The following is a 13,679-nucleotide window of genomic DNA, read 5'->3' on the forward strand; positions in this document are numbered from 1 at the left end:
ATTCATATTATAGTAGATCAAAATTATTAATATACCTTATTATATACTAGGTTGGTAATTGTTGACGGGTCAGATTCACTCTACTAGCTAATAAAGGGTTTCCTCTTAGGTGTATATATAAAGAGAATAAATTAACATCATAACCTAATCACACACATATACAATTTTATGTGCCTCCTCTCACCTAAACCAGGTCCCTTTTAAGAACCCTAACACCATCCTTAACTATACATCCTAAAGGGGAAGTCGATTAAGATGAAAATCATGTCGACTTACCTCGTATGCAGTTTCTACTCTCCCTACTGTAACATATACCCATATAATTATAGGTTTATCATATTATCATGTTTTTTCATTACTAACATGAAGAATTAATCAACATGTTGGTGGTGGTTGTAGTTATAGTCAATGGTAAGAAGATTTAGGGTTGGGTGTTGTGTGAGGTTTGAAGAAGTACACCCAAATAGTATTTTGAAAGGATCTAGGATTAAAACGATTAAAAATAATAATTAATAAATAATAATACAAATAAAAAGATGAAAATACCCCTGACTCAAATTACAAAATAATGGGGTTAACAATTTGGACGCAATTGGCAAGATGTGGGAAACGTTAATGGTCCAATTGCATAAAAAAATAATTTTTGGACGAAAATCGCAAAAGTGACCAAACCTCAGGAAAGATTTTGGCACTTTACTCTTTTAATTATTTGTTTTGTGATTGGATAAAATGACCGATTTGCCCTCATGTGTAATGCACATGACTAGAGTTAACAAGAAAAATTAACTGGGTTAGGGTTAAAGGACAAACAATGTAAAAGTTTGGAAACATAAAGTACAAATCATGCCAATTTTGAAGATAAAGGACAAACAGTGAAATCGAATACTAACATAAAGAACAATTTATGTAATTATGTCTTTAAACATATATTTGTTTAAGCCTTATAATTTCTTTTTTTACTAAAGGTCCAATTTTTTTCTCGATCTTTTACCCAAAAATTTTTAACAACTTTCGGGACGGTCCGTGAGCATAGGAATAATAAGGTGGGCGTATGAAGTCCAAAGTCAAAGTGTTACTTTTAAAACTATCTCCAATAAGAGATTTTTGAATGTTTTTACATTCTATGTGAAGATTCTTATCCATATAGCCATTGGAGTGTCAAATTCTTTTGAAATTTTTGTAGGTTAAATTCTTTCTCTAGAATCTTGTTATAACTCATTTGTGTTGAAAAGACTGGCCCATAGGTTGGGTTTTATACTTTAAAAAAAAACATATTCTCTCTTTTAAAAATCTATAAATTGTAAATTAAAATTAAAATAAATCTAAAAGGTGATGATGATGTGGAAATATGTGGGTGTTTTTGGGTTTTATGGCCGTGAAGGTTTTGGAGATTTTAAAGAATAAGGGGGTGTTTGGGATTCCTTATTTTACCTTCTTATAACTTAACATTAAGTTAATAAGTTATAAAAATATAACTTATTAAACTTTTCCTCTTATAATATAGGCAATCCCGAACACTTTATTACTTTTCAAAAAGTTATTAAGGCATAAGATCATTCTCATTCAACCCCTTATATTACGTGAGGGGTGTTTTTATAATTTAGAGAGTGATTCAGGGTATTGAGAGTGAAAAGTTTTTATATTTTAGAAAAAATAGTTATTTTTCTGTATATTTGAAAAGTTACTGTTCATCCCATATAATTTTTTAATATATTTTAAAAATAGTTGTGAGTGAATAAAAGAGAAAAAATAATGATAAAAGGTATAAAAAGCATCGTGAATTTCTGAAAATAAGCAATCCCAAAACACCCCCTAAATATTTTTCTGATGTAGTGATGTTGTAAGTGGTTACCAGTAAACTTTAGACACGTAAGTCTGTTATGACATTAATCGTGGTTTGGGTACAAGACTATACATGGACCACAGTTAGCACGTGGTGTTAGAGTCAGTCACCAGTGCACTAACAGAAGATACAACGAAAATGAAGTCCAGGTCATGTCGAATTCTGTTTTCATTCTTCTTCTTCTTCTTCTACTTCTTATGGTGATCGGAAACAACGGACGATCCAGTACTGTTGTTGATGAGTACAGACGGGATGACTTTCCGGTTGATTTCGTGTTCGGTTCCGGTACTTCTGCTTATCAGGTATTTGATTGATTGATTGATGTTAATTTTATTATTATTATTTAAAGTGTAATTAATTGTGTGCTATTACTGATTAGGTTGAAGGAGCAGTGCTGGAAGATGGACGGAGTTACAGTATTTGGGACACTTTTGCTCACGCAGGTAGCTACCTAATTATGCAATTAGCTAGCTTCATTTTCTGATTCTATCGTTTTCGGTTAGCTGTTTCATTGGAGTCAATTGATTGAATGTGCCTTTTCAATTATTAATTGTTTCATTGTAGCTAAACAAGTATTATATGATAATAATAATGATAATGTGATGTTACAAAGTCTATATCTTGTTGTTTGGTGCAATTAGCCTGCTACAACATGGAACGCGAGTGACATGCCACACTTTCCTGTTGTAGCAGTCTATGGCGTGTAAGGTTGTTACATACAATGATTAAAAAGATGTGACATTTCATTTCATTTTGAGTCCATCCGAGGACTCTTTGTATGTTTCTCTTATATGAGAAAGAACCTGCCTGCTATATATATACAGCAACTCTTAAATTTCAAGATGATTTTTTTCTTGAGGTTGGTTATGTGTTGTCAAAGTATTTGATTCAATAGCATGATGTGCTCATAAGATGATTCTGTTTATCCTTTCTATGCTCTGAGTGTTAGTTTTTTCGATGCTAAATCTCAGGCTACTATAGTGGAGCAAATGGTGATGTAGCATGTGATGGCTACCATAAATACAAGGTACATACCATTTACACCTCAATTTATAACACCAGCTTAGGTCAACATATCATAATGTCTCACTGTGTTTAGATGTGCAGGAAGACATTCAACTTATGGCAGACACGGGTTTGGAGGCTTTTAGGTTTTCAATATCTTGGTCCAGACTCATCCCAAGTATGTTAACATAAACGTCTAATATCAGTTATAAATAACAAAACTTAAATAATTCTGCTTATCTTGCTTATGTGTAGTATCTCTTTTTCACAGATGGCAGAGGGCCCGTGAACATAAAGGGACTGCAATACTACAATGATTTCATCGACAGACTTATCAGCCATGGTTAAATATAACTGAATTATATGGTCAAGCTTACCATATGCGACTTTTAATAAATATAATAAGATCATCTTTTTCCAAGTCGTAAATATTTTTTATTCTAATTCTTTTCACATGCCAAATTGTTTGATGATGTGTAAGTTGGTTCATATGCGGTTAATCCAAAATGGTAACTAGAACAAAGAAAAAGGTGTAAAAAAGGTTGGATAACTCGTTTTCCTCTAGGCTTGTAAAGAACCGAACGAACACGAATGAAGCATGTTCGTGTTCATTCGTTCGTTCGATAACTTCAGCTGAACAAACGATCAAACCCGAACAATTTAACGATTTTTTGTTCGTGTTCATCTGTTAAGAAAGTGAATATGTTCGTTTGTGTTTGTTCATTAACAATATAAACAAACGGTTCACAAATGTAAACGATGCGAACATAACTGAACATATATGAATGAACATAACTGAGCTATAACCAGTTAAAAGTAATATGAGGAATAATGTATTGGGCGTAAAAAGTCATTAAAACTATACTAAGTTGTAATGGACCAAAATTTTAAATGAATATATTAACGAACAAACTTAACAAAAGTAAACTAACAAGCATACATGAATGAACATAAACGAATTTAAAGAACGAACATTCACAAACATAAATGAATAACGAAACATGCATTCATGTTCGTTCATTTAACTCAATAAATAAACGAACTTTCAGCCTAACAGTTCACGAACTATTCATTGAGCGTTTGGTTCAATTTACATGCCTATTCTCCACTCAACGAGATTCATCTTCTAATTTTTCAGTGCTAATTGTTTAGGAATACAACCACATGTTACATTACATCATGATGACCTACCACAACTTCTTGAAGACGAATATGGAGGATGGCTCAGTAGAAACGCCGTGTACATTTCAAACTTAAACTTCATAATCTTTTAAGTTAAAATTATTTATCGGATACTATATTTCCAAATGCAGGAAAGACTTTGTTGCATATGCTGATGTTTGCTTCAGAGAATTTGGTGATAGGGTTTTGCATTGGACCACTTTTAATGAAGCTAATGTATTTGCCTTTGGTGGTTATGATCTCGGCATCGCACCACCTGGACAATGTTCTTACCCATTTGGATTAGGGGCAATTAATTGTACTAAAGGTGACTCCACATCTGAACCGTACATTGTAGCTCACCATTTGCTGTTGGCACTTGCATCAACTGTAAGGTTGTACCAAAAAAAATATCAATCAATCAATCAATCATGCCCAGTAAAATCCCACCGACAGCAAAGCTATAAGTAGGGTCTGGGGAGGGTGGGATGTAGGCACACCGTACCTCTATCCAAAGGAATAAAGAGGTGGCTTCCAGAGAGACCCTCGGCTCTAAGTACATGTGTATGAAGCAAAATAAAGGAAAATAAAGCAAAATAAAGGAAATCAAAGTTTAACAGTTATATAAAAACTACTACTAATTATAATAATATTAATAATAAGATCACAGTTTAACAGCTATATAAAAGCTAATAATAATTATAATAATAATAATAATATATGTAAGGGAAATACCATTATGGTATGTGGCCTAAATAAGTTAAGTCTAAGCCTTAAGGTATTCAATTCTCTCTAAAAATCCTTAACTTTAATTGTACCAAAAAAAATACAAGGTAAAATCTTTTTTAATGATCTATACATGTATGGAGTATGACTACAAAATTTGTATTCATTAACAGTCTAATTATTTTTTAATAAGATGATCTAGGAGGTTTTATGCATTAAACCTACTTAGAGCTTTTGACCTGTTTGACCTATTTGAACTATTTGATAATGGATATCGGTGACGATGCAGGCTGTGCAACATGGTTTTGTTGGAATAAATGTGTTTGCCTATTGGTTTGAACCTTATACAAATACAGTTGAAGACTTGAAAGCTACTGAAAGAGCACAAGATTTCTATGTGGGCTGGTGAGTCATCAAATGTGATATAACCAAAATAATTTAATTATTTATAAAGTTGTAAAACTATGACGTTTTTATATACCGATCTTAAGCGTGTCACATCAACCTGTTAACCCATCTCACATGATTACTTGAATGGCTATGCGTATAATCCTAATTGTCAAGTTAAAGTTAAATAAAAATTTTATTTTAGTCGATTTGTATTTTCTGTTTATTTTTTATTTATAATATTAAATTCTTTTCTGATTTCTTCTGTTTTTATATTATAATACTTAAAAAAGTTAAAATGACCAAACAACATGGACAAAAAAGGAGCCTATGGTCAAAAGAAATGATCAAATATCTCTGTTTGTCATATATTAGGATTATATCCAAAATAATCTAACAGGTGTATTTTGGTAATAACTAGTTCAGTCCAAAAGAAATTGATAACAGGGGTATTTTGGTCAAGTTCATAAGAACTAACAGCATAATAAGTTGCGCATTTCATTATACGGTTCCTTTTGTCAGGTTTTTGAATCCATTGGTGAACGGGGATTACCCAGAAATAATGAAGAAAAATGCAGGCAATCGAATTCCAAATTTTACTAAACTTGAATCAGAGAGAGTCAAGGGTTCATTTGACTTTTTTGGCATAAACCACTATAACACATTTGTTGTCAAAGACAACCCCAGTAGTCTAGAAATGAAGACCAGGGACTATTATGGTGACATGGCAACAACACTTATATGTGTGTATTGGTTATATGATACAACTATGCTCATTTAAATACCGACATAATGTGTTTTTTTTTCTGCAATGCAGTTGATGGAAATCCATTCACTCCAAGTGAGGTTTGAAAGTTTATCATCTGTTGGTATTCTCTTCTTATCATTACTTCCACTTGTATTACTAACTTAATATATAAATGTGAGAGAAAATTGCACAAATGGTCCATGCGTTTTGACCATATTGCGAGTTTAGTCCCTAGATATTAAAAATTGCAAACTTAGTCCAAAAATATGTGAGTGGGCTGCACGGTTAGTTCTCAATGTTAATCCTAGTTAGTTTTTAATGGAAAAGTGATGTCATGTGCTATTCATGTGAGGGTAATTATGTCTTTTCAAGTTTGGAACTCTCAAAATACTCTTTTAAAGTTTGAACTCGAAAACTCCTATGTGGAACCTTTGATTATGCGTTGAATCTTTGATTTCGCACCGACTTTGAGGAAACATCATCACCTTCGAGCACAAGGAAGGCAAAATGCGCCGGTTCCAAATTTGAAAAGACACGATTATCCTCAAATGACATGACATCGCTTTTTCTTTTAAAAATTAACTAATTGAGATTAAAGGCGGGGACTAAATGTTCAACTCCCCCACAAATTTTTGGACTAAGTTTGCAAATTTTAAAATCCGGGAACTAAACATGCATTATGGTTAAACCATAAGAGCCTTTGTGCAATTTTCTCTAAATTTGAATCTCAGTTTGAGGTGGTTCCATGGGGTCTGCAAAAGCTCCTAAACTATCTAAAGGAAAAATATGGAAATCCTCCTATTTACATCCATGAAAATGGTGTATACATCAAACAAATTACTTAATAGTTAGGACCACATGAGTGAAAAACATGTGTCTAAAGGTAAAACAAAATTAAAGATTTAGATTCTTTTTGATAGGACAAATACAACCACGTAACGGGACGTTGATCGACAACCCAAGGGTTGAGTACTTGCATGCCTATATCGGTGCTTTGTTGGACGCGCTAAGGTACGCCTCAAATTTTTTTATTAAATAAGTTATGTGATTTGTACACCAACAAACATGCGATAGCGTATCTGTACTATATGTTGGTGTGAAAAATCATATATCAATAGATAAAAAGAGGTGATTTGTACACAGCATACGCTAGTCATTTGACGATATTATCCTTGCACTGAAAAAAAAAGGCAAAAACTGTTTTATTACAAAAATAAAAAGAACTAGGAGGCTTTACACCTTAATAATACACTTTGGCATGTTTGTTGTTTAGCTAAAAAAAGTATCTCTCCCATTTGGTCGCTAGGAATAATCCATAGTCCAAATCGAATTATTGATTAGTAAACGGGTTAAAATTGTTTTTTAGGTCGGTTTATACAAATTTTCTTTTCTCTATAACATGGCAATAGGAATGGATCAAACACGCTCGGGTATTTTGCTTGGTCTTTTTTTGATCTCTTTGAGCTGTTGGGTGGCTATGAAATCGGTTACGGTTTGTACTGTGTTGACTTGGATGACAAGGAGTTGACTCGATATCCTAAGCTTTCAGCACACTGGTATGCCGGTTTTCTGAAAGGAAAGAACATGAGTGGCATTGTTGATAATACGGATGCAAAAGAGACTCTCTCTTCTGCATATTAGTTTATGCCTTCCTTGTTGTATGCTCATTTTTAATATTTATTACCACCTACTAATATGGTTGTGTTGTCCCTTCAAAATGCATATATAGTTTTGTTTTACCTTTTAAATCGCATAGGCTTTATTGTTTGTTCGTACAAGGAATTTGCACTCTCTTTTACTAACTAATTAACTCTCTCTTTTTGGTAAATGGTTAATTATATGTTGGGTTAGGATTTATTGCACCAGAATTGGTAAAATGGTGGGGGTAATTAGGGTGTAAACGAGACGAGCTGGTTGTGAGCTACTACGGATTGGTTTGATAAAAGCCCTAATTGATTCAAGTTTAAATTAGCTTGTGCCTAAAATAAGTTTATTTAATAGACAAGTATGAGCTTCAGCTTGAGTATGATAACGAGCTTAAATGTGCTCATTGTAAATATAGTTTTTATTTAATGCATTAAATATATCATTACTAACAATAGTTATATATAAAGTTACGATAGAAATAACTAACTTTATTTTTTTGTTATATATAAAATTTTTAACTATAAATATATATAAAATAATATAAATGTACAAAATTAATTGACATAATTATTAGTAAGTAATACAAGTTGAGTTTGAGCTCTCGTAAATTAAACGAGCCAAGTTAAAGCTTAAATGAGCTTGAGCTTAGCTTGGCTTGTTTGCATCTCTAGGTATAACCTTGTTTTTGATATACTATATCATAAAAAGGTTGGCAAGTCGATGGTATCTTACCGCTTATTATACGACATCTTGAGGCAGACCCGCTAAGAATGAAGCGGGTCAAGTGACCTATAGTTTGTTTGAAATTTGTAGTTTACATGTACTACCACAACTTGATTGGACTTGGATTTTTTTTTTCTGTATATAGACTCGTTAAAAGTAATTTGTGAAATGAAAATCAAAACTGACCTAGTGATTAACCTGGTTTTCCGTCAATTAAACATGAATAAGGTCACGCGTTATTAATGTTGCGTACCCTGTTCTACCACAAGCCACCGGCGTGGTGTTTTCTTCCTCCTTCACCACGTCAATATATCAGGCCTAGCTCTCACCCCATAGGCCTCATACAAGGCCCGACCGCCATTTCTAGCCTATTTCCAACGTGAGCCTGATTTTTTTTTTGTCTTATAAAAATTATATAAATATTCTTTTTATATTTATATAATGGCGTGGGTTTATGTAAATGGCCTAAAAATTATCCAAAAGTTCAAATATAAACAAAATAATGAATTTGGGCCTTCCAAATTTTAATAGATCGGTGATAACTTGGCCCCAGTTTTTAACTTTTTATACTGTTTTGAGCATTCGAAATCTCGAAGACAGGTATGCAATTAATTTTCTTGATTAATTTAGAACTTCACACTTGATAACTCTCATTGCAGCCAATTGCAAAAACATACATCCTTTATTATTTCAATCAAATCGAACCCAAGGTTTGTGGAGATTAATGACCAATGAAGAATATAATACTAATAACAATCACTTATAAGACACTCAAACTTTCATACATTTACAGTTACTGGTGTGTTACTACGTTGTTTCGACGAACTGCATTTCCGGGTGATGAATCTGCATTTCCAACAAAATATAAAAATAAATCAGAACTGTGGAAAATTAGACACTAAAAGTTGCTCAATCGATTTATTATTATATGATAATATCTCAAAAGAGTTAATGTTCAAACCAAAAGGCTTAGCTAAAAACGAAACGGGTCAAAATAAAATCTTATGTGTATTCAAATGTTACAACTTACTATAACTATACAAGATAAAAGATGAGAAACATCATACGGGATTACCCAACCCGACCCGATTCAAATTTCAAATTGTCAAAGATGTGTTCAAATGTTTACAACTCTCTAAATCATTTTACTCAACTAATCAGATTATTGCTTAACTATACTTTATAAATGAGTATTTATAAACTTCAAGAAAAAAAGGATAAACAGTATTGGGAATCAACCCTGATTCCAACCCGACCCCAACCCGTTTCAACCAGAATTAACAAAACGTATATCAATTCATTCACTTGCCTGAAGAAATCCCTCCATACGAGCTCATGCATCAACCAGTTCATCCCCGAATCACCATCTTTTCCACTCGAGCCAGCCGAAATCGTTCTAAACATCATTATTTTTGTTAATACAATAGACAGATTTGAAGAAAATGCCCCCATTATTTATGGTAAATAGATGGGTCATGCAAGTATTCAACTTTCATCGTTAAAGTCGGTAGTGAACCATGTATTTAAAACTTTTACTAATTTATAGACCACCAAAGTATGAATCTAGTTTCATTTACATCAATTCTAGCAAAAAAACATGTCTAATGACGAAAATGTCCTTAAAGTTGAATGCGTGGGGTGACCTTCACATACATTATCCCGATAAAAGCATAAAGTAAAAAACGCGGGCATACCTAGAAGCAGATTTCTTAAACTCATCCAACACCGCGCGAGGAGAAACACATCCTAATGCAAGCCATGGAGAGATTTTGCAAGAAAAACTAGCACCGTAAACACTATCACTATTTCCATCTTTAGTTTCTTTTGGAGGATTGGCTCGGCATTCGGTTGCAAATCTTTTAAGCCTGTTTAGCGCTTCGGTTTCACCGCCTACAAGGGAACCATTATTGACCTGTTTGACCTACACAAAAGTCAATGATATTATCAATATGCAGAATTTTGGTGGGTCCCTTGTCATTTTTACTAAGATGTAAGATCCATTATGTTCCTTACATATATAAAGTCTTGAGGCTATATGGATGTTATTGAAGTAATTAAGGGTTGATCTGCAGAATAGTCAATGATATTTTTAACTAAAAGTCACAAACTTTGGTGTCCAAATGAAGTCTTGGGGCTATTTGGATTGTTCTTTTTGAAGTAATTATTGTGAGTTGAAGAATCAGAATCAGATAATTAGTTAATTAAAGAGGAGCACTAGAAACCGGTTTGACCTACATAAAAGCCAATGATATCATCATAACAAACAACTAATCAAAACCTAAAAAAACGATTAATCTTGGTTTTAACCCGGATGCAAACAAGTTGAGCACTTGATCTAGGGCAGAGTTCGGCCTAACAAAGATTGAATCTTGATTCACAAGCACGGTATACTATAGTTACTTCAAAGTCAACACAACTCAGTTATATGCTTAAAGCCCGTATCTAGTTATAATTAAAGTTGGTTGTGGCAGGATACTGGTGGGTCCGCGAGTTTTCTGGTAAGGGATTCAATCAAGAAATTAGAAAATTAAGTAAACCCATTTTAGTTTCGTGCAATTTGCCCAATTTTTTGTTATATTCAAAGTCAACACAACTAGTTAGACTGTTAGAGCATTCACCTTAGGTTTTTCATATTTTATTAAACTTGACTTATTTAATCTTTAGCTAGTTAGAACCTCGAGTATTGCACACATTGAGTAAAGGAAAAAAAAATAGTTAGTAATGAAGATTTAAGAATTACAGAACGATATTTTGAGAAAATAAATGATTGAAAGCACGTATAACTTACTAACTAATACTTTAATATACTAGAAGTCAAATATCTCACATAAGTTACTAGCTTTATTACTATAAATATGAAAATGGTGACAAAAAAAAAACAGGAAAAAAGAATCTTGTAGTAACAGTGACACGTGACACAACTAGTTACTTATTTATTAGGTAGCGATGGATTATTACCCACTCGCCAAAAAACTGAGGAATATATATAGGAAATAAATAGTGAATCTTTTTACTTAGTTGAACTAGAGAATCACTAAAAGGGAGTGACAGCGCAGCTTGTTGTTCATTTACCTGACTCTCTTTAGTAACATGATCCTTTTACTATCCACTAATACTAACTCATTAACCAATGACCTAGATATGCATAAACCTCATAATATATATCCAAACATGAATTACTCTACTAACCCTATTCTTAACCAAACACAAAACCTCAAATTCATACCTGAGTCATATGATTAATCCCCAAATCAGCCAAAGATGGAACCTCACCAACATCCACATTCCCACAAGATGGCAACCCCTTCATCTGATCAACAGCATTAATAACATTCCTAACCTTAACCCCCTTCACTTTCTCCTTAAACCCCGCATAATTCGTCGGCATTTCCTCCAATTTAAAGGGCAAATCCTCCGAATTATACAATGTACTCCCCCAATAACCCTTCACCTCCACCCCTTCGTCTTTCAACAAAGTTTCAATCTTGGCCTCACTTTTGATCTCATCATTCGACACCTCCCTATGCATATACACCGCTTCCGTCCCAACTTCCTTCGCCAACTCCGGTAAAACTGTCTCGGGTTTTCCGACCCGGACCACAAGATCCGACCCTTTTGCCCGAAGGCTCTTTCTCAAATCCGAAACCGATTCGATCAAGAACGACGCCGAATTGGCACCAATTTTATTCAAATTGTTGGGGTCGAAGCAGTAAACGGGTAAGACCGAGATGGATTGGTTATTGGCGGAGGTTAAAGACTCGTTGTCGTGGAGACGGAGGTCGGAGCGGAACCAGACGACGGAGACACGGCGGAGGGCGGCGGCGTTGGATGGGTCGGAGGGGCGGCGAGGGTTTGGAGAATGTGGGTAATGAAGAGGGGTGATTGAGATGGTTGATTTGGGGATGGTAATGGGTGTTGAGGAGGAGATTGAAAGGTTGAGAATTGATTGGATTTGAGATGGGATTTTGAAGGTTGTGGGTAGGATGGTTGGTGGTGGGTGTGAATTTGGGGAAAGAGAGTGTGATAGAGGTGAATGGATTGGAGGTTTGAAGGTGTTTTGGGATCTGGGTGCTCTGAATCTTGAGATTTCGGATCCATTTTTGGTTGATGAAGGTGGAGGTTGAAGATAAATGAATTTGAAGGTTTGATGGTTTATTTTTTTTTTTTGTTTTTGTTTTTGTTGGTGTGGTTGGTAAGAGGAGGTAGGTGGGAAATATAATAATTTAAAAAACTTGGAAGTTTCAACTTTAACAAATTATTATTATTATTATTATTATTATTATTATATTTATTTTATAAGGTTAGGTTATAACAGGAAGTATCGTTTTTGTAGGATGGATAAGAAGTAATCTTGTCTATTGATTTTAAACATTAAGGGTTGAGATTAGTTTAAGTGAAAATAATGTGTGAAAATAAGGAGAGGGGCATAAAAGGAATAACACATTTGTTGGCTTTTTCTTTCCACATGCAAGGCACATGTCAAATTTCTCAATCATTTTAAAATGCCCATAACTTTTTTTACGATGTTTTTATTGAAAAACAAATTCATCATAATAACAATTGTTTTTTTATCTTTTATATGAGTACCATATTGTTATATAAAAATTAAAAAAAAATTAGTGGGTTTTTTACGTATTATGTTTTACCAAAATTGTGTTATACAATTATATCTATCATTGTGTTTTTTTCCATTGTGTTTTTTACATTGTATCATACAATTGCATTTTTTATTGTGTTTTTATCATTGTGTTTTTCATAGTGTTTTTTCGGACTTTTCCGGCGAGGTGGTGACGGTTGTGATGGCGGTGGGCGATGGAGTGGTGGTGGTTGTATGAGATGAGTGAAGATGTAATTGGGTTTTATGTAAGTGGATTTTTAAAATTAATGTACGTGAGTTTTGAGATTAAAGTAAGTGGGTTTTGATATTACATTGTTAGATTAAAATGCCATGTTGGGTTTTGATACTACATCATCACTTGTAAGGTTTCAACATATTGTATGACACGAATTATTATAATACACCCCATAGTAGTAGATAAGGTTTAAGAGGTGTATGGATCATGATTAGGACTCCTAATTAAATAATGTCTATAGATATTGTGGCTGTGGTTAGTTATCTTATCGCTAATGTCTCTAAAATCTAAATATTAGGTAATGAAGATATATGTAGAATTGATGCTTTCAAAATAAATATTGATTTTTTTCAAAATTTAAAAGCATGCAATGAAGCTGAGAGCTGACTATTGTGGTCAATTGTGAGGTGATTAATTGTACACAAAGGTTCCTACCAAAAAATTTTTTGGGGGTTGGTAGCGAACTAGCGATGTAGATGCATGGTCTAAAATTCTCATTTGTCAAAGCTACTATGGAAGGTGCTTTGAAAGTGTATCAATTATCTTATGGGTCCAATATTTATTTATTTCTTTTTCCTTGAATACG

The 13,679-nt window shown here is 33.5% G+C and overlaps 1 protein-coding gene and 1 pseudogene across 2 annotated transcripts; one reads left to right on the forward strand and one right to left on the reverse strand.

The window, feature by feature from the left end:
* Positions 1-1,995: 1,995 nt before the first annotated feature.
* On the forward strand, positions 1,996-7,662 carry LOC143541214 (beta-glucosidase 11-like). The gene is made up of 13 exons (XM_077034095.1): positions 1,996-2,145; positions 2,223-2,286; positions 2,815-2,870; positions 2,951-3,026; positions 3,120-3,191; positions 4,001-4,088; positions 4,162-4,447; positions 5,025-5,140; positions 5,645-5,865; positions 5,940-5,968; positions 6,602-6,689; positions 6,791-6,881; positions 7,280-7,662. The coding sequence occupies exons 1-13, from the start codon at positions 1,996-1,998 to the stop codon at positions 7,509-7,511; spliced, it is 1,569 nt and encodes a 522-aa protein (XP_076890210.1). The 3' UTR covers positions 7,512-7,662.
* Positions 7,663-9,019: 1,357 nt separating this feature from the next.
* Positions 9,020-12,338, reverse strand: LOC143541203 (blue-light photoreceptor PHR2-like; annotated as a pseudogene). The gene is made up of 4 exons (XR_013136720.1): positions 11,467-12,338; positions 9,935-10,161; positions 9,550-9,636; positions 9,020-9,086 (listed from the first exon to the last, which is right to left on the reverse strand). The product of XR_013136720.1 is annotated as a blue-light photoreceptor PHR2-like (transcript).
* Positions 12,339-13,679: the final 1,341 nt, after the last annotated feature.

This window comes from Bidens hawaiensis, unplaced genomic scaffold (assembly GCF_021521415.1).
Source record: "Bidens hawaiensis isolate Kalapana, Puna unplaced genomic scaffold, B.hawaiensis_p1.1 tig00012474_1, whole genome shotgun sequence".
NCBI lineage: Eukaryota > Viridiplantae > Streptophyta > Magnoliopsida > Asterales > Asteraceae > Bidens > Bidens hawaiensis.